General features: G+C 30.8%; 2 protein-coding genes across 2 annotated transcripts; both read right to left on the reverse strand.

Moving 5' to 3' along the window:
• Positions 1–811: 811 nt before the first annotated feature.
• On the reverse strand, positions 812–2,536 carry LOC127810556 (protein SIEVE ELEMENT OCCLUSION A-like). The gene is made up of 3 exons (XM_052350093.1): positions 2,390–2,536; positions 1,833–2,276; positions 812–1,684 (listed from the first exon to the last, which is right to left on the reverse strand). The coding sequence occupies exons 2-3, from the start codon at positions 2,082–2,084 to the stop codon at positions 1,049–1,051; spliced, it is 888 nt and encodes a 295-aa protein (XP_052206053.1). The 5' UTR covers positions 2,085–2,276; positions 2,390–2,536; the 3' UTR covers positions 812–1,048.
• A 149-nt stretch (positions 2,537–2,685) lies between these two features.
• On the reverse strand, positions 2,686–3,985 carry LOC127809267 (protein SIEVE ELEMENT OCCLUSION B-like). The gene is made up of 4 exons (XM_052348031.1): positions 3,839–3,985; positions 3,647–3,745; positions 2,882–3,333; positions 2,686–2,800 (listed from the first exon to the last, which is right to left on the reverse strand). Exons 1-4 carry the CDS (start codon positions 3,983–3,985, stop codon positions 2,686–2,688), a joined length of 813 nt encoding a protein of 270 aa, XP_052203991.1.
• Positions 3,986–21,755: the final 17,770 nt, after the last annotated feature.

The raw sequence follows: 21,755 nt of genomic DNA on the forward strand, positions 1-21,755 counted from the left end.
ATCATTAATGTCCCTTTTTTGTTTTTAGTGTAAATTTAATATAAAGAACAACAAAGCTATCAAAAATTAGGATACAATTTCTTTGAAAACTTGATAAATTAAATGCTTAGATAAATGTGATCAATTGAGATATAACTAAAAAATAGATCAAATGCTAGCCTCTTATTATATATAAAAAATGCAGTGAGGTGGGTATGGGAACCAAAAAAAAAATAGAGGATTGGGTTCCATTGGGCAATGGAACTTCAAAATAGTGTTGTTACAATTATACCCACTTTGGGGTAACGTCACATGGATATAATTAAATATCAATAAATTTATTTGGATAGAATATGTCTTGAGTGCTCAGGATTAATGAAAAATGTATGGAATCCGTCTAACACTTGTAATTGTTTTATCCAAATAGAATTATCTTTTTTGTCATTTCAATTATTGATATTAGGATAATATGTCATTTATCATTTTATTTAACAACAATACCCTTTTCAGTCGTAATTTTTAAATATTTTATAAGGTTAAAATTATATTTTTATTTTATTAAATATCATTAAAATATTATAAAATAATATAAAATACACATTAAATGACTTTCTATCTGAATAGATTCTAGCCATTTAACAAAGTCCACAATAAATCTATTTGGATAGAATATGTTTTGAGTGTTAAGAATTAATGGAAAACGTATGGAATCCGTCTAACACTTTGTATGTGTTTTATTATTCTTATTTACTCCTTCAATTTGATTAATATGCATTTATAAATCTAATTTTCTAAACAAAACAAAAAGATAAAAATGAATACACATAAAAGGTTAACAATATTATTTTTACACGAGAACTCGTAACATATTTAAGTTTTTTACAACACGTCAATAGCGCATCTATAGAGTGAATAGTGCGCTATTTAGATAGAACACGAGAACAAAGACCCATTTATTTATTTAATACATAAGTGGCAGTCGATGAACAAACTTCACAGAGCAAAGTCGTTCACAAACTGGACTTGTTTCTAATGGGTCCATCACCAAAGTGGAATAGTTGTAGCTTAATTAGTGATCACCGCAACAACGATAAGTAATGAAGGTCTTCATAACACGGTCACAAAGGTCGCATTTCACCTTCTGAGGGGTGCTCCCCGTCGTGGCTGCAACCTCTAGGTGGCAACATTCATGGTCACCTTCAGGGGGCTTAAGCCCTATAATCTCCGGAACCAGTGCATTTATGAAACCATCCTCTTTAGCACGATCTTCCCATTCGTTATACTTCTTCAATATATCTAGAATGGTCTTACCTCGGGCTTTGGCCATTTCGGGGCTTGAACCACGGCAAATCGCAGCCCATCCTTCACCACTTCCATCAAGGCTCAAAAGTGTGACAATGTCATTCATTGTACTAGAATCTACGATAGATTTACCAGTCTTTGTCTTAGTTAGCCATATGCTTTGCAGGGTAGCCCAGAAACGCTGTTGGTCTTCGAATCCACATACTGTGATAGTGTTGTCGTCTTTCTGTAACTGATCCAAAATGTTTTGGTGATCTGCCAGCTTCAAGTCCCTTTTTCCGGCATACATCATGACGAAGTCTATTCCGGTATCCTTCTCAACTTTTCGAACTTCGCCTACAAAATTCTTAATCCACTGCACGTCTTTCCCTCCAAACAGGATAATATTATTTTTATCCTTAATCTGAAATACCAAAAACCTCCCTTTGTATGATCATAACATTAAAATATAACCATATACTATAAAATTAATATCACAATTAATAAATTATACAGTTAGGAAGAGTAGTTAATTAGGGGAGATTAATTATATGATTTAGTCATATACATACCCATTCATTGACTATTGATCCCATTGTTTCTTGCAACAGTTGAATCGTCTTCCAGTAATCTACTTGAAAACCCGACCGTTCCAAAAACCAGAAGAGGTTGACGGCAGCAGATATCACAAACTCGCCTTTTGGGTTGAGAACCACAAATTCTGACTCCTTCTCGAACTTCCACACCTCCTTGGTGTACTTGATGACTGCTTTGTTAAGCTTCCAAGGGTCATTAATGGAGTACCATGTCATTGAATCTTGCATAATCTTGAACTTCTTTTTAATCTCTTCGTTCCATGAGGTTGATTCGTCCACAATAGGAACCCACACGATCTCATACTTAGTCGATTTTTTGACATCCTTCTTAGGGAGAATGGAGATTTTCTCTTCGGAGAGAGGCTTTAGATTTGAAAAGTATAGCAACACATATTTGCCGCTCAACTTGTTCAATTCTTCCTGTGCCCACAGAACAAGATTAATTCAATAATTTATCACATTCATAGTTATATATATATATATGCAATTAGAAATTAAGAAATTTTATATATATTTATATTATATGAGCCAACCTGTGCCTTGGTAGAACAATTATAGATCGATGTGGATCGGATCTGGTTCCAACAAAGTAGAGCTTTGAGGATCTATATATTATCGGTGTGTTCTCGGTTAAACAAGCCGACGAGCGTTTCATAATCATCATTGAGAATTATAAAATCTACAATAGATAAAATTTTACTCTTTTTAAGTTAGCTTCACCATAAAATTGATATATATCATCTCTTATCTTATGTTATTTTGGGGGGGGGGGGGAATTATAACGAAATTAATATTGTAGGACAACGTTATTCCATTTTTAATTGTTGGACTAACCAATGTATTCCTTCCAACTTTTCATTTCACTGATGAGTGTGCTGTGTATGACCTTCAGCTGCATCTCGAAATTCAAAAGCTCTTCAGCCTCCACTGGTGATGGTGTGTACCTGAAATTGTAAAGGCATCGATTAAAATTTTCACGAGACCAAGGATCTATCTGTTATTGCTCAATTAAGCAAGTAACGTACTCATTTCCCAAGGCCACTGTGTTCATCAATATTGATGCACAAGCCACAGTAGTCTGAATGCTCATGTACACAGCTTTCGCCAAATCGTTTTCATGAACAGCGAAAATGGAAGCGAACATCTTGTGCTGAACGTACTGAGACTGGAAGGACTTGATCTCAATAATGTATTTGGCAAGATCAAGGATGGCCTCAACAACCTTGAGTGCCTCAGGCTGGAGTTTCAAAGGGGTCTGTTTCAACAGATATGGGGATAGTTGGAGGAATGCCGTAGATTTGGAAAATAGGTCGTTGTTCCCATAAAGCTTCGAAATCGAGACATAGGAGCCGTAGTTTGCAGCAAATGCCGCTAAGGTTATAACAGCCTTTGCTTCCCATGAGTAGTTTCCCAGTGACTGAAAAACTCTAATGGCCACCTCACTCGTGGTTGAGGCCCCTGAATGCTTGCAAGAAAACTAATCGCGAAAATGTTCAGTCCTTTATTTTATTTTTGGAATTAGCAAAAAAGAAGAATATACTTATAAAAGAATACATTTTAGAGATAAATATCGTATGCTTTAAAAATAATTAAGAGGGGAAATAGCAATTTCTAAATGTGCCAATACTTTTTGTTTTGTCTTAATTAGTTCCTCAAATAATCCTATCCTTTAAACACTGCAGGCTAAACTAAATGATCCTTCTTTTTGCCTAAGAACATACATATATAAATGTGGTCATTAAAATCTTACTTATGTATAGCATTTCGTTAATAAATAACATATGTTATACCTCACAAGAAACTGATTTAATTGCCTCGTAGGGCAAGTGCTGGAGGTTGTAGCGCAGATGACCTTCGGGGCCGGATGCGTTACCCTCCACCGGAATTCCCTGCATTTGCATTACATCATTTGTCACGTCAAAAATCTAATATAATGATTGCAAGTTTTCGTCGTTATAGAAAAATACAAACATATATATTACTTTGGCATGTTGAATGACATCATTGATGGCATGGAGAAGAGGGTTGGGATCGAATTTGTTGACATCCAGGTGCTTATGGGTGGCCAGAATTCGCTTCATCATCAGTGCTTCATCTCCGTTGGCGTCAACTCCATTTGAAGCAGCCATTCCTGTTAACTCAAACAAATTGCGAAGACAAATAATAAGAGGAGAGAAGAGAAGAGAGCTAGCTAGCTTGCTTGATGAGTTGCAGGTTTAGCCTCCTGCTGGGGTACCCTTTTTATAGACAAAGGAAAGCGCTACGTGGCTTGTGTGGTAGTGGGAACACAAGTAATTTACCCCTTTTTCCTTTTTTAAATAAAAGGTCGCCTACCTGTTCCCATTAATTGATAAGGGCATGTGATGTAGACAAATCTTACGTTGGCTGCATTGGCATGACAAGCCAAGCTAGCTAGCTCATTCAACTTAAATTGACTGAGCTAGCCATGTGATATCATAATCGTATATATACAAATGTGATATCATAATCGTATATATACAAATGTGATAATCGTCTACGATTATCTGAATCTAAGATAATCCTATATTAATTTCTTTTGTATTCTTCTTATTTCATATAGTTTTTGTGGAATATAATTTTAGTTTTAATTGAATAATCCCTTAAGATAAATAATCATTGAAATAAGTTAATTTATTGTAGCAAAAGAAAATTATCAATGTCACCTAATTTTAGGACCAGTCAAGATTTTGATTCAATGGAGATAAACTTAAATACAAAAAATATAATTTTAAAAATAAAATAATAATAATAATAATAATATTAAAATGTAAAAACTTTTTACAATATATTATTTCTTACGACTTTTTATACTAGAAATTACAATTGTTCAAGAAAGTTATATTGATTATTTGAATCTTTAAACTCATCATAATTATGAAAGTTTAGTTCTTGCCCTAGAAGAAGTCAAACACAATCAATTGATACATTCAAACGAATTCAATATTAACGCAGTATTTGTTCTAACTGTCTGAAAAAAAAAAACTATCTTAATATTTTACTCTTCATTCATTAAACCTTCACAATTGTTTGAAATTAATTGTGTGCACTATTGGCATCTTTAATATGAAGTTAAAGTCTATTCTTCTTTTTTTTTTTAATTACTAAACCATTCTTTCACAAAAAAATTATATTTCCTTGTTTCTCATTATTTATTTTAAAAAGATAACAGTATAAGTAAAATGTGGTATTTTTTCTTATACTATATTACAATCAATCATCAAATTTATTGAAATAAGTTGGTATGAATCCTCTTGATTTTAAAACAATACAAACCTCTTTACAAATAAACTCTTCTAATTTAATATCAAAAATTAATATTATAATCCACTATTGTAATTCTTATCCTATGATCCATAGAAAGTTGTGTAACATCAATTTACTCAATACTTGCTTTATTAACTTGTTCATTTTCTTTAATATAAATTCCCTCCATACTTACTTTCTTTACTTGACATTTTTCTTTAATATTTACTTTCTTTGCATCATCATTGTAAAAAAAAAAAAAAAAATTATGAGCAAATTATAAAAAATATTGTGATGGTTATTATTGGACCATATATACTTGTTTTCTTCGATACTAACTTTTTTTTATTTCTAGTAGTAAAGTATAATATAATTTTTTTTTTATTTCTAGTAATAGATCATTGTAAAAAAAATAAAAAATAAAATCTGGCCCGTGGACCTCACGTGGCTCCACCCGTGCCTAATTTGCCAAACCAGTCTCGCATCACCAATTTAACAGCTAAAATTAATAGTTGGTGTCCGCATTTAACAATAATTGAAAACAACAATAAGTTTGGTTTTGAATTGAAGATTAAAAATAATTTTTATTTAAAAATAGGTAATGCTAGCCAAGATTTTTAAGAAAATAGTAGGCAATAGAGTTAAAGTGTAGTAAATACACCTTATTTTTAGATAAGATATATTTATTATACTTTATTTTTAATTATAAAATACTCTTATTTGTTAATTATAAATACCATATTTCATCAACTAATAAAAAATATATTCTATAAATAAAAAAAGTACTTTTTTTACAAATAATATGCATTTACTATATCTTAATCATTTAACACTATTTCTTCCCAGTATATTTACAATCTACCAAATAAGTTTCGGTCTCTCGAAAAGTGAGTTTTCACACATTTCTTCTTCTCTCGAAATCTTTTTCAATCCAATGAAGTTCTATCTATAAGAAAGGGAGTTTTCATCGATGTCTCCATCTTTTGAAGTCTATTTTGATCTCCCGTAGAAATTTCGATCTCCCAAAGAGTGGGATTTCGCAAAAGTACTCTTCATCTTTCGAAGTCTTTTCGAATCTCCGAAAGAAGTTTCGGTCTCCAAGAAAATCGGATTTTGCAAACATTTTCTTATCACGGAGTTTGCTCCGATCTCCCTAGGGAAATTTCAATCTCTTGAAGTTTGTTGGAAATCATACAATGACTTAATAAATTTGCATACATTTTCTTTAATTAATGTTTCTTGGAAGGATAAATCCTTTAAGTTATTTTGTATAAACTTTTTCATCTAAATTTCTATATTTAAGAAATTTATTTTTACGCTCATTTGGTGTACAAATGAATTGTAAAGTGATGTCAATGTTAACAATACTAATGAATGTTAGTCTCGCAACCAAAGCATAAATATCAAAATATATAGTTTACGCTTCTTTTCTTTCTTTTTTTTGTCTAAATCCCTTAACGACCAATCTAGGTTTGAACGAGGACAACAGGCAAGTGAATCAAGCACTTTGCTTCCAATGTGGTTTAAGCTAGCCCTTTAGTCCTCTACAAGATTAGAATGTGGACAAATATTTTTTAGGGTTAATTGGATAAGGTAGGACCAAAGGAGAATTACGTACTTTACCCTCAACACACAAAAATCATACTATGATTCCCCCGTGATGCACAAGTGTTTGTCTGTCTATGTCGAGTAAATGTCACTCCTTTGAAAATAAGCACTTTGATATTTTGAAAATTTAATAGCCCTTTTGATCACTTATCAAAATGAAAAGAAAAGAAAACCCCACATGAATCTTCTAAAACATTTTTAAATTACAAAAATTCATTTTACCAGCAGCATTACTTAGCTTTCATTTCATATTCCTTTCTGTGTATTTTACTTCTTCTTGTGCTTCACCTCCCACAATATACTAAAACTAAAAAACTTGCATGACAAGAATATATTGCGACAGTAAAAATAAAACTAAAACTAAACGTGCATACATACATATATATATATATGGGAATGGCAATGAATTGCCCATTTACGTGACTATTTACATACCATTTAGGTTGTTTATATTCTCTCTTAAGTGTTTTGTATCTTGATTTAGGTTTTGAATTTTTCTTTAAAATTAATATGATTAAATTTTTCTCTATTGCATTCTTTTTTACTAATAGTTTATTATTTTAGATTTTTAATATTTTATTTTCTTCTTGAATTTTAGTTAATTTATCTTCATTTTCTTTCTTGAGTTCTTGTGGTTTTTCTTCTAAAGACATTATTTCACCCTTTAATTTTTTATTTTCTTCTTTGTGATTCTTCTTAAGGGTTTTTACTTCTTTCTTAATATATTGATATTTTATATAAAATTTTGCGTATGCCTTTTGTAATTCTTCTAACTCCATATCTTCTTTTCTTCTCTTCTTATCATGAAGCACATTTTTGCTTGTTCCTCTTTGGATTGAGATGAATCATCAGCATCCTATGACAAGAAAACATGTTTCTTTGATTTTTTAAATCTTTTCTTTTCTACTTTATTTTCTTTCTTATCTTTCAGATCAAATTACATGTGCACACTCTTTTTACATTTAAAGCAAGTATGAGGTATTTTTCTACGTTCATTTTCTCTTTTTCTCATTATCTTAACAAATGCTTTTAATAAAAAGGTTGTTTCATCATTTTCTTCTTCTTCACTAAATTTGGATTCTTTATTTGCTTTTAAGACTAAAGTTTTCTTACCTTTAGTATCTTCATTAGTTTTGCTTTAATATTAATTCATGAATTAGAAGTATTCTTATCAATTCTTTTATTTTTAATTCTTTTAAAATTTTTAACTTGGAAAATAGTAATTACTAAAGCTTGTCAATCTACTATTAGAGATCTAAAAATTTTCTTATTTTGATCTTCTTGTAAAATTATTTTTCCTTAAGAATTTTTATAATCTTTTGAAATCTACTATTCATATCACTAATATTTTCATTTTGTAGTAGTTTAAATTCTTCATATTGAGACATTAAGAGATTAATCTTAGTATCATTTACTTGATCAGTACCTTTATACACTATTTCTAATTTTCTTTAAATTTCATATGATGTAGAACAAGCAAATAATTTTTTATATTCACGGGGAATAATTGAACAAAAAATTAGGTATTTTGTTTTATGATCAATTTGGTATTTTTTTAATATCTTCTTCATTCTATTTATCTTTCTTAGTTGAATTTGTGACAAAATCATATCTAACTAGTTTCACAAATAATAATCTATTGAAAATACATATAACTCCATCCTTATCTTCAAATAGGAAAAAATTTTCTCATAAAAGAATGTTGGTCAAGACGGTGAGGGTCCTTCGAATATAGCTTGGTTGATGAATGAGGCCATCTAAATCTCTTCTAAGTTAAAGTATAAACTAAGATTTTAACTATTTTAGAAGTCTACTTTGATACCAATTGTTGGTCCCTTAGGGTATGACTACTCAAGAGGAGGGTGAATTGAATAATTAAAAATTCTCTATTTTAATAAATATTCTTGATTAATGGTTTTATTTAAGAATAAATATAATAAATAATGTCCGAGATTAATAATTAGTGAAAACCACAAGATATAACGAGAATAAATAAAATGAGGAGCAAGATAATTTATAGTGGTTCAGTATTTTCACACACACCTAATTCACTCTCGCAAGATTTAACCACCTTTGGGGTTCCACTAAATTAATTTCACCAAGATTTTCACACTAGCTGACATTGAAAACTAAATACACACCTAGATTACAACGGGTTTTAGGCAACCACCATACCAAAATTTCTACCCTAGCTTATATTGAAACTAAATTCACCTAAATTTTAACGATTTTAGGAAACTTATATAATCCTCAATAATAATTTAAATGTTTACAAATAATTTGTCCACACTTAGACACAAATAAGCAATTAAGAACAAATTATACAATGCAATAATAATTAAATAAATAAATTAGTGACCTTGGAGAAATTCGGAGTAGACTCGAAAATATTTTTCTCCTCTTGTTTTGTGACTCTTCGGTTGATGTGCAATAATATTTCGTGAGTCTCATATTGCTTAGATGATAACTTGAGAGCGTTTGGATCTTTTGGGTGCTTTGAATTTGTAATGAAAGCACTATATATCTAAAAAATGAGATTGATTGGGTATTTATAAGCATTTTAGCCACTTTTTCAATGGTCAAAAATCTGACAGTTATGGCAGGAGTAGCTTAGAATTATAACTTAAAATTAACATGTGTACATATATGACTAATAAGGCTTATAAATCATGGACAGGCAAAAAAATGCTAGAGGTCTTGGGTTCAAACCAAGGGGCATGCACCCACTTGTTAAAATCTTTTTAGAGATACATATATTATAAAAATATTTTATAAATTAATCTAAAATATTTTTTAAAAAATATTTTTTTAATAGAAAATAATAGTTTTGATAATACATATGCTATAAAATATTATTTAATAAATTAACCATAAAAATATATTTAAATATATTTTTAATAGAAAATAATATTTTTGATAATACATATGCTATGAAAATATTTTATAAATTAATCTAAAAATTATATAAAAAATATTTTTGAGAGAAAATAATATTTTTGGCAATACATATGCTATAAAAAATATTTTATAAATTAATCAAAAATAATTCGGTACTGCAATTAATATATTTAAGAAAAATACTCTTTTTGTTAATCACCAAAAATACTATAATTAAAAAATTCTCTTTTTGTTAATCACTAAAAATACTATAATTTGTATATTGAAAGTTTTTTTTTTTGTTAATCATTAAAACTTTATTAATATGAACAAGTTGACTCAACAGTGCTTCGTAAGTTCATTGCCAATTTTTTATGATTTATTTTGATGATATTTTGATTTATAACAGAACTCTTGAAGAGCATTTAGGGCACCTTAGGAAAGTCTTTGAAGTGTTACGGTAAAAGAAGCTATTTGGCAACTTAAATAAGTGTCAATTATGTAAAGAACGAGTGATCTTTTTTGGTTACATGGTTTCACAACATGGGGTTGAAGCTGATGAGGAAAAAGTGAAAGCAATTAAGGAGTGGCTCATATCTACTAGTGTTTCAGATGTGAGGAGTTTCAATGGCCTAACAACCTTTTATAGGAGGTTTGTGAATAATTTCAGCACTTTTCTTACTCTATTGAGTGAATGCATCAAGAAATGTGATGAATTTTGGTAGAATGAGACTGTCCAAAGAAGTTTTGAGAAATTGTGCTCCACTCCTATTTTACCTCTCCCCGATTTTTTAAAGACTTTTGAAGTGAAGTGTGATGCTTTGGGAGTTAGAATTAGAGTTATTCTTGTGCAAGATAGGCATCCTATAGCCTATTTTAGTGAAAAGTTGAGTGGACAAAATTTGAATTATTTCATATGTGCCAAGGAATTCTATGCATTGATTAGAGCTTTGGAGACTTAGCAATACACTAAAAGAAAAACAATTTTTAACGGAATTTAGTGACGAAATTATTCTGCCACTAATTAGCGACGATTTATTCCGTTGCTAATATCTTTTGAATTTAGCGACGGAATAAATCCGTAGCTAAAAAAAAAATTAAATTAAAAATTAAAAATGTTAGCGACGACAAATATCAGTTGGTAAAAATGAAAAAATAAATAAATTAAACATAAAGATAAAAATAAAATAAAATATGTGGCTAAAAAATACAAATAAAATAAAATAAAAAATAAAAATAAAAAACTTTAGCCATGGAAGAAATATGTCGCTAAAAAGGAACAAAAATAAAATTAAAAATTAAAAACTTTAGCGACAGAAATTATTCATCGTTAAAAATGAACAAAAATTAAATTAAAAAATAAAAACTTTAGTGACATAAATTATCTATTGCTAAAAAAAATTAAATTAAATAGTTAAAAGTTTACCGACGAAAGATATCCATCACTAAAAAAGAAAAAAAATAAATTAAAAAGTTAACACTTTAGCGACGGAAGATATCCATCCTTAAAAAAAATTAAAAAGTTAAAACGTTAGCGATGGAACAAATTCGTCGTTAAGAAAGAAAAAAAATAAATTAAAAATTAAAAACGTTAGCGACAAAGTAAATCCGTAGCCAAAAGAAAATAAATATATATTTTAGCGACTAAATTTATAAAATATGAAATTCATACTTTAATTTCATGTTTTAGCAATTCAATTTATATTTTTTTTCTCAATTTAATTAAATATACTTTTTCTTTGACAACTTAAACTACATCTATGTACTTGTATTTATCTTTTTTTTTTACACATCAAAGTAAAGTGGTTAAATTGATTAAAAAATACATATATAAAAATTAAATTAACTTAAAAATATAAATAAAGAAGTGAAATTAAATAACAAAAAATTCAATTAACTGTACAAAGAAAAACGTAAAAGTACATAAATAAAAATCTAGATTTACCCCATATGCGCATACATTTTTTAAAGCTATTGATCTTCATTATTGAATAATATGTTATCCTTTAGTGGATACTCATCTTTTTAATTGAATCATATGCAAATAGAATTTTTAATATTCACAATGTTGAGATAATATGTTTCACTTGTTTTAAATTTCATCATTAATTAGATGATGTCACGCTATATAATTCTGAAGTTTACATAGAAACTTAGTAATTGTTCTTTCTTGACCAAATGAGGGACGATCAGAGGAGGGGAGCTGGCTTCGACGACGGGTTCGTCCAAGGGGCGGCTGGCACCTGTAAGCACTCTGACGATCGAGTGAGTAGAAGAGTAAAATGAGGTAGTGTATCAGTAGGTCAGAGATGAGAACATACATAGACTCTGAAAAGAGCATATTGATATAGGAGAAGGAGATGTCTTCATGCATGCATGCATCGTGCGTTTACAGGTGATGGGATTGGCTATTCGGCGCCGGTGGAGGTTCCCATGTAGTAATATGGTGGTGGCGGGACCTTCATTAATATGGATAGGATTCGCCATTAATGAGAACAGGATCTGAGGCTGTCGTGCGGATATCCATTGAAAGTCATAATGATGCCGTGGCAGATTGGCGCTGGGCCAAGGCTGGGTCTAGAGGGAGAGCCGAGATTGGGCCTAAGAGAAGGGTCGAGATTGGGCCCGGATGATCCAGTAATGTTACTGAAAATAATCTTTAACAAAACATTTATAAAATTTAATGTGAAATTCATAAAATAATTAAATTAAATTTAAAATATGATTTGATAATAAAAATTTTCATAGTTAAATGTAGAATTTATAAAATTTTTATTAATTTCAAAATTAGTGATGAAATATTCTGTTATTAAGTTGTAAATTAATAAAACATGAAATTACAAATTAAATTCAAAATAAGTGATGGAATATTTTGAAAATAAGTTTGAAAAATTTTGGTGTGTAAATATAATTCAGATAAGTTTAAACAAAAATATTATAAAAATATTTTAACTGCATAATAAATCATGGAGACTTCCGGATCAGCTAGTTGCGTAAGTGGAGGTAAGGCTTTGGAGACTAGGAGGTCTAGGGTTCAATCCTTAGAAAAGACAAGATCGTTGGAAAAATAATTCCAAGTGCCACCACATGGCTGCTAGTGGGTTCGCCAAGTGGCGAGCTGAGGTGAGGCCACACGACACCTGCACGGTGGGCACGTGGGCCTTTCTTTTATTTTTTTTTTCTCGTTGGTGATTTAGTGATGAAATTTCATTCCGTCGCTAAATTAGCGACAGAATTTTCATTGCTAGACAATGACGAGGAACATTCCGTTGCTAATTTAGCAATGAAAAAATTTTGTTGCTGATTCCTTCACTAAACTGTTCCATCGCTAAAATTAGCTAACATTTAGCGACACTAATTTTAGCAAAGGATTTCTGTCTATCACTAAATCCGTTGTTAAATTATTTATTGACAAAATTTGAAGCTTTAGCGACGGATTTTTTTGTAACTAAATGCTAGATTTTTTGTAGTGAAACTACTTACTACCCAAGGAATTTGTCATTCACATGGACCATAAGTCTTTGAAGTACTTAAAGGGGCAAAACAAGCTGTGTAACATCCCATATTGAGCGATAGGAAACATTGAATCAACTTACCCTGATGGGCCTACGCAAACTTCTCAAGAGTCATCCATCCTTGAGTTACCCTATCTCAAGCACGCTCAACCAGGAAATTCCTTATCCATATTCAGCCCAAAAGGTATCCAAGTAGTATTGTTTTCTTGCTTACTATCCTCGATATACTAGCTTCTCTAGAGTCCCTTCTTGGACCTAACCCTATAACATCCTCCATTGAACGATAGGAAAGATCGGATCAACTCACCCTAATGGGCCTATGTGAACTTCCCAAGGGTCACCCATCCTTGAGCTACCCTAGTTGATCAAGCATGCTTAACCTGTGAGTTCTTTATCCACATTCAGCCCAAAATGTATCTAACTGGTGTTATTTATTTTCCTTACTATCCTCGATATATACTACATTCTCTAAAGTCCCTCTCTAAAGTCTTTTCTTGGACCTGACCTTAGGGTCTTAGGGTATTACATTCTACCCTCCTAAAGCGCATGATGTCTTCGTCATGTGAGCTTACAACTAGTCCCAGATCTTCTCCCATTTGGGGGTTGTCATCCTAGAAACCTGACAGGAGTTGCTCCTTGTTCAGGCCCTCACGCCCCGGCACCATTCCCCGCCCTCATCAGACTACTTTCTCCAAGGGTCAGCTTTGATACCACCTGTAACATTCAGCATCAAGCGATAAGAATGACCGAATCAATTTACCCTGACAGGCCTACGCGAACTTTGCAAGCGAACTTCCTAAGAGAGGAATAATGTAATACCCCAAGAGCCCAATGTCAGGTCCAAAAAGGGACTTTAGAAAAGCTAGTATATATATCGAGAATAGTAAGGAAGGAAACTACACCAGCTGGATACCTTTTAGGTTGAATGTGGATAAAGAACTATCGGGTTAAGCGTGCTTGAACTAGGGTAGCTAATTTATTTTAGCGTGCTTGAACTGGATACATTCTATTGCATTATTTTCTAATAATAATTTATTATTTTAAATTTTTAATATTTTATTTTCTTCTTGAATTTTAGTTAATTTATTTTCATTTTCTTTTTTGCGTTCTTGTGATTTTTCTTCTAAAGATATTATTTCACCCTTTAATTTTTTATTTTCTTCTTTGTGATTCTTCTTGAGAGTTTTATTTCTTTATTAATATGTTGATATTTTATATAAAGTTCTGTGTATGCCTTTTATAATTCTTCTAACTCTATATCTTCTTTTTCTTCTCTTATAGCCATGAATCACATTTTTGCTTGTTCCTCTTTGAATTGAGATGAATCATCAGCATCCCATACCAAAAAAATATGTTTCTTTGATTTTTTAAATTTTTTCTTTTCTACTTTATTTTCTTTCTTATCTTCTGGATCAAATTGCATGTACACACTCTTTTTACATTTAAAGCAAGTATGAGGTATTCTTTTATGTTTATTTTCTCTTTTTCTCATTATCTTAGCAAATGCTTTTGATAAAAAAGTTGTTTCATCCTCTTCTTCTTCTTCACTAAATTTGGATTCTTTATTTGCTTTTAAGACTAAAGTTTTCTTACCTTCAATATCTTCATCAGTTTTGTTTTAATATTAATTCATGAATTAAAAGTGTTCTCATTAATTCTTTTAATTTTAATTCTTTTAAATTCTTAACTTGCAAAATAGTAATTACTAAAGCTTGTCAATCTACTGTTAGAGATCTAAAATTTTTCTTAATTTGATCTTCTTGTAAAATTATTTTTCCTATCATTTTGAGATTGTTTATATTCTTTTGAAATCTACCATTCATATCACTAATATTTTCATTTTGAAGTAGTTTAAATTCTTCATATTAGGACATTAAGAGATTAATCATAGTATCATTTACTTGATTAGTACCTTCATACACTACTTCTAATTTTCTTTAAATTTCATATGATGTAGAACAAACAAATAATTTTTCATATTCACTAGGAATAATTGAACAAAAAATTATGTATTTTGTTTTATAAACCATTTGGTATTTTTTAATATCTTCTTCAGTCCATTTATCTTCCTTAGTTGAAATTGTGACAAAATCATCTCTAACTAGTTTCCACAAATAATTATTTATTGAAAATAAATATGACTACATTCTTATCTTCAAATAGGCAAAATTTGTCTCATAAAAGAATGGTGGTCTAGACGGTGAAGGCCTTCGACTATAGCTTGGTTGATGAATGAAGCCATCTAAATCTCTTCTAAGTTAAAGTATAAACTAAGATTTTAAGTATTTTAGAAGTTTGCTTTGATAACAATTAATGTTGATCCCTTAGGGTATGACTACTCGGGATGGGGGCTGAATAGAGTAATTAAAAATTCTCTCTTTTAATAAATATTCTTGATTAATAATTTTATTTAAGAATAAATATAATAAATAATGTTCGAGATTAATAATTAATGCAACCCACAAGATATAATGAGAATAAATAAATTGAGGCGCAAGACAATTTATAGTGATTCGGTATTTTCACACACACCTAATCCATTCTCCCAAGGTTTAACCACCCTTGGGGTTCTACTAAATTAATTTCACCAAGGTTTCCACACTAGTTGACCTTGAAAACTAAATATACAGCTAGATTACAACGGGTTTTAAGCAACCACTACACTAAGATTTCTACCCTATCTTACATTGAAACTAAATTCATCTAAATTTTAATGGTTTATACAATTCTCAATAATAATTTAAATGTTTACAAATAATTTGTCCACACTTGGACACAAATAAGCAATTAAGAACAAATTATATAATGCAATAATAATTAAATAAATAAATTAGTAACCTTGGAGAAATTCGGAGTAGACTCGAAAATATTTTTCTTCTCTTGCTTTGTGGCTCTTCGGTTGATGTACGATAATATTTCATGAGTCTCATATTGCTTAGATGATAACTTAGAGCCTTTGGGATCTTTCAGGTGCTTTGAATTTGTAATGGAAGTACTAGATATCTCAAAAATGAGATTGATAGGGTATTTATAGGCATTTTAGCCACTTTTTCAACTATTAAAAATCTGACAGTTATGGCAGGAGTAGCTTAGAATTATAACTTAAAATTAATATGTGTACATATATAACTAATGAGGCTTATAAATCAATTGGCGCACACACACACACAAAAATGCTAGAGGTCTTGGGGTTCAAATCAAGGGGCATGCACCCACTTGTTAAAATCTTTTTGGAGATACATATATTATAAAAATATTTTATAAATTAATCTAAAATATTTTTTAAAAATATTTTTTAACAGAAAATTATATTTTTGATAATACATATGCTATAAAAAATTATTTAATAAATTAACCTTAAAAATATATTTAAACATATTTTTAATAGAAAATAATATTTTTGATAATACATATATATGCTATGAAAATATTTTATAAATTAATCTAAAAATTATATAAAAAATATTTTTAAGAGAAAATAATATTTTTGGCAATACATATGCTATAAAAAATATTTTATAAATTAATTAAAAATAATTCAGTACTACAATTAATATATTTAAGAAAAATACTCTTTTTGTTAATCATAAAAAATACTATAATTAAAAAATTCTCTTTTTGTTAATCACTAAAAATACTATAATTTGTATATTGAAAGCTTTTTTTTTGTGTTAATCATTAAAACTTTATTAATATGAACAAGTTGGCTCAACAGTACTTCGTAAGTTCATTCCCAATTTTTTGTGATTTATTTTGATGATATTTTGATTTATAATAGAACTCTTGAAGAGCATTAAGGGCACCTTAGGAAAGTCTTTAAAGTGTTACGGTAAAAGAAGCTATTTGGCAACTTAAAGAAATGTCAATTCTGTAAAGACCGAGTAATCTTTCTTGGTTACGTGGTTTCACAAAATGGCGTTAAAGTTGATGAGAAAAAAGTGAAAGCAATTAAGGAGTGGCTCGTATCTACTAGTGTTTCAGATGTGAAAAGTTTCCATAGCCTAACAACATTTTATAGAAGGTTTGTGAAGAATTTCATCACTTTTCTCACTGTATTGACTGAATGCATTAAGAAATGTGATGAATTTAGGTGGAATGAGACTGTCCAAAGAAGTTTTAAGTTGATCAATGAGAAATTGTGTTCCGCTCCTATTTTACCTCTCTCTGATTTTTTTAAGACTTTTAAAATGAAGTGTGATGTTTTGGGAGTTGGAATTGGAGTTATTCTTATGCAAGATAGGCATCCTATAGCCTATTTTAATGAAAAGTTGACTGGACGAAATTTGAATTATTCCATATGTGCCAAGGAGTTCTGTGAATGGATTAGAGCTTTGGAGACTTAGCAATACACTACAAGAAAAACAGTTTTTAACAACGGAATTTAGTGACGAAATTATTCCATCACTAATTAGCAAAGAATTTGCGACAATATATTCCGTTGCTAATATCTTTTGAATTTAGCAACGGAATAAATCCGTGCTAAAAAAGAAAAAATATAAATTAAAAATTAAAAACTTTAGCGACCACAAATACCCGTAGCTAAAAAAGAAAAAAATAAAATAAAAATAAAAAACTTTAGCAATGGAAGAAATCTGTGGCTAAAAATGAACAAAAATTAAATTAAAAATTAAAAACTTTAACGACAGAAATTATTCACAGCTAAAAATGAACAAAAATTAAATTAAAAATTAAAAACTTTAGTGACATAAATTATCTGTTGCTAAAAAAAATTAAATTAAATAGTTAAAAGTTTAGTGACGGAAGATATCCGTCGCTAAAAAATAAATAAATAAATTAAAAAGTTAAAACTTTAGCGATGGAAGATATTCGTCCTTAAAAAAAATTAAAAAGTTAAAACGTTAGCGACGGAACAAATTCGTCGTTAAGAAAGAAAAAAATAAATTAAAAATTAAAAATGTTAGAGACAGAGTAAATCCGTCGCCAAAAGAAAATAAATATATATTTTAGTGACTAAATTTATAAAATATGAAATTCATACTTTAATTTCATATTTTAGCAACTAAATTTATATTTTTTTACTCAATTTAATTAAATATACTTTCTTTTTTTGTGACAACTTAAACTATGTCTATGTATTTGTATTTTTTTTTTTTTACACATTAAAGTAAAGTGGTTAAATTGATTAAAAAATACATATATAAAAATTAAATTAACTTAAAAATATAAATAAAGAAGTGTAATTAAATAACAAAAAATTTAAGTGACTGTACAAAGAAAAACGTAAAAGTACATAAATAAAAATCTAGATTTGCCCCATATGTGCATACATTTTTTAAAGATATTGATTTTCATTATCGAATAATATGTTATTTTTTAGAGGATACCCATCTTTTTAATTGAATCATATGCAAATAGAAATTTTAATATCCACGATGTTGAGATGATACGTTTCACTTATTTTAAATTTCATCATTAATTAGATGATGTTACGCTATATAATTCAAGAGTTTACATAGAAATCTAGTAATGTTACTGAAAATAATCTTTAACAATACATTTATAAGAATTTAATATATGATTTGATAATGAAAATTTTAATAGTTAATTGTAGAATTTATAAAAATTTTAATTAAATTCAAAATTAGTGACGAAATATTCCGTTGTTAAGTTGCAAATTAATAAAACATGAAATTCAAAATAAGTGATAGAATATTTTAAAAATAAGTTTGAAAAATTTTGGGGTACAAATGTAATTCAGAAAAGTTTAAAAAAATATTATAAAAATATTTTATGTGCATAATAAATCATGGAGACTTACAGATCAGCTATTCGCACTTGTGGGGGTAAGGCTTTGGAGACTGGGAGGTCCAGGGTTCAATCATTGGAAAAGGAAAGATCGCTGGAAAAATAATTCCAAGTGCCACCATGTGGCTGCTGGTGGGTTCGTCAAGTGGCGAGCTGAGGTAAGGCCACGCGGCGCCTGCACGGTGGGCGCGCAGGCCTTTCTTTTATTTTTTTTTTTCCGTTGGTGATTTAGTGACGAAATTTTTATCGCTAAACAACAATGGGGAACATTTCGTTACTAATTTAGAGATGAAAAGATTCTATTGCTGATTCCTTCACTAAATTGTTCCATCACTAAAATTTAGCGATGCTAATTTTAGCAATGGATTTCTGTCTGCCACTAAATCATCGCTAAATTATTTAGTGACAGAATTTGAAGCTTATCCGTCACTAAATGCTAGATTTTTTGTAGTGAAACTAATTACTACCCAAGGAGTTTGTCATTCACATGGACCATGAGTCTTTGAAGTACTTAAAAGGGAAAGACCGAATCAACTTACCATGATAGGCTTACACAAACTTCCCAAGGGTCACCCATCCTTGAGCTACCCTACCTCAAGCACACTCAACCTAAAAGTTTTTTATCTATATTCAGCTCAAAAGGTATTCAGGTAGTATTGTTTTCTTCCTTACTATCTTCGATATACTAGCTTCTCTAGAGTCCCTTCTTGGACCTAACCCTGTAACATCCCACATCGAGCGATAGGAAAAATCAGATCAACTCGGCTTAATGGGCCTACGCGAACTTCCCAAGGGTCAACCATCCTTGAGCTACCCTAGCTCAAGCATGCTCAACCCACGAGTTCTTTATCCACATTCAGCCCAAAAGGTATCCAGCTGGTGATATTTTTTTCCATACTATACTCGATATATACTACCTTCTTTAGAGTCCCTCTCTAAAGTCTTTTCTTGGACCTGACCTTGGGGTCTCAAGGTATTACATTCTCCCCTCTTAGAGCACATGATGTCTTCGTCATGTAAGCTTACAACTGGTCCCAGATCTTCTCCCATTTGGGGGCTGCCATCCTAGAAACCTGACAGGAGTTACTCCTTGTTTAGACTCTCGTGCGCCGGCGCCATTCCCTTCACTTATCGGATCGCTTTCTCCAATGGTCAGCTCTGATACCACCTGTAACATCCAACATCGAGCGATAAAAATAACCAGATCAACTTACCCTAATGGGCCTACACGAACTTTTCAAGTGAACTTCCTAAGAGGGGAAAAATGTAATACCCCCAAAGCCCAAGGTCAGGTCCAAGAAGGGATTCTAGAGAAACTAGTATATATATCGAGGATAATAAAGAAGGAAACAACACCAGTTGGATATCATTTAGGTTAAATATGGATAAAGAACTGTCGGGTTAAGCGTGCTTGAGCTAGGGTAGCTCAAGGATGGGTGACCCTTGGGAAGTTCGCATAGGCCCACGAGGGTAAGTTGATTAGAGTTGACCCTTGAAGAAGGCGGTTCGGTGAGGGTAGGGAGTGACATTGGGGCGCTCAGGCCTCAATAAGGAGCGGCTCTTGACAGGCTTCTAGGATGCCAACCTTAAAGGGGAGAAGATTTAGGACCAGTTGTAAGATCACATGACGAGAACGTCATGTGCTAAAATGGGGAAAAATGTAATACCCTGAGAGCCCAAGGTCAAGTCCAAGAAGGGACTCTAGAGAAACTAGTATATATATCGAGGATAGTATGGAATGAAACAACACTAGCTAGATATCTTTTACGTTGAATGTGGATAAGGAACTACCGGGTTAAGCGTGCTTGAGCTAGGGTAGCTTAGGGATGGATAACCCCTGGAAAGTTTGCGTAGGTCCATCAGGGTAAATTGATCCGGTCCTTCCTATTGCTCGATGCGAGATGTTATAAGTTGATCCGTAGGCATGCTAAATGGGTGGAGTTCTTTTAAGCCTTTCCTTGCGTCATCAAGTACAAAAAGGGAAATTCAAATGAAATGACAGATACATTATCACGGAGGTATGCTCTAATCACCATGATGAATGCTAAACTAATAGGATTTGAATTGATAAAAAATCAGAATATGGATGATCCAACCTTTGCTTTTACTTACTTGGCTTGTGAGAAATGGGTTGTTAATTTTTTCTACATGCATGAAGGGTACTTGTTTAGATTCGGGAGACCTTGTATTCCTAATAGGTCTATAAGGGAACTCTTGGTGAGGGAAGCACATGGGAGATGTTTAGCTAGTTATTTCGATGAGAATAAGACTTTGGAACTGGTTAAAGAATACTTATGCTGGTCGGGAATGATTAAAGATGTGCATCGAGTGCTAGAAAGTTGTGTAGCTTAGAAGAAGTCGAAAAGCAAAGAAGCTATTCATGGGTTATACATGTCATTACCTATTCCGTATCGGCCTTGGGTTGATGTGAGCATGGATTTTGTGCTTGGATTGCCAAGAACGCAAAGAGGAAAGGATTCAATCATGGTGGTCATTAATAGGTTTTCAAAAATGTCTCACTTTTGTCTTGTCACAAAACTGATGATACTTCTCAAGTGGTGGAATTATTCTTTCGAGACATTGTAAGATTGCATGGAACATCGAGGAGTATAGTGTCTAATCGGGACACAAAATTTTTAAGTTATTTTTGGAAGACATTGTGGAAGAAGCTTGACATAAGGTTGCTCTTTAGTCTTTAGTACCACAGCTTGTCATCATCAAATCGATGGACAAACTGAAATGGTAAACCGTACACTTCCTTCTTTACTTAAAGTTGTTAATAAAAATTTGAAGAATTGGGATGAGTGCTTGGCTTTTGTTAAGTTTGCATATAATATGAGTGTGCGTAGTGTAATCAAACATTCTCCAT

The sequence above is a fragment of the Diospyros lotus genome, chromosome 9, assembly GCF_014633365.1.
Source record: "Diospyros lotus cultivar Yz01 chromosome 9, ASM1463336v1, whole genome shotgun sequence".
NCBI lineage: Eukaryota > Viridiplantae > Streptophyta > Magnoliopsida > Ericales > Ebenaceae > Diospyros > Diospyros lotus.

What these genes read in the sequence shown, in the direction of transcription:
- LOC127810556 (XM_052350093.1), bottom strand. Translation starts at nt 2,084, where the DNA reads ATGCAAGATTCAATGACATGGTACTCCATTAATGACCCTTGGAAGCTT. An exon ending in GATCAATAGTCAATGAATGG is followed by an intron (nt 1,685 to 1,832) that starts GTATGTATATGA and finishes TTGGTATTTCAG; the next exon opens with ATTAAGGATAAAAATAATAT.
- LOC127809267 (XM_052348031.1), bottom strand. Translation starts at nt 3,985, where the DNA reads ATGGCTGCTTCAAATGGAGTTGACGCCAACGGAGATGAAGCACTGATG. An exon ending in ATGTCATTCAACATGCCAAA is followed by an intron (nt 3,746 to 3,838) that starts GTAATATATATG and finishes ATGCAAATGCAG; the next exon opens with GGAATTCCGGTGGAGGGTAA. An exon ending in ACAGTGGCCTTGGGAAATGA is followed by an intron (nt 2,801 to 2,881) that starts GTACGTTACTTG and finishes TTACAATTTCAG; the next exon opens with GTACACACCATCACCAGTGG.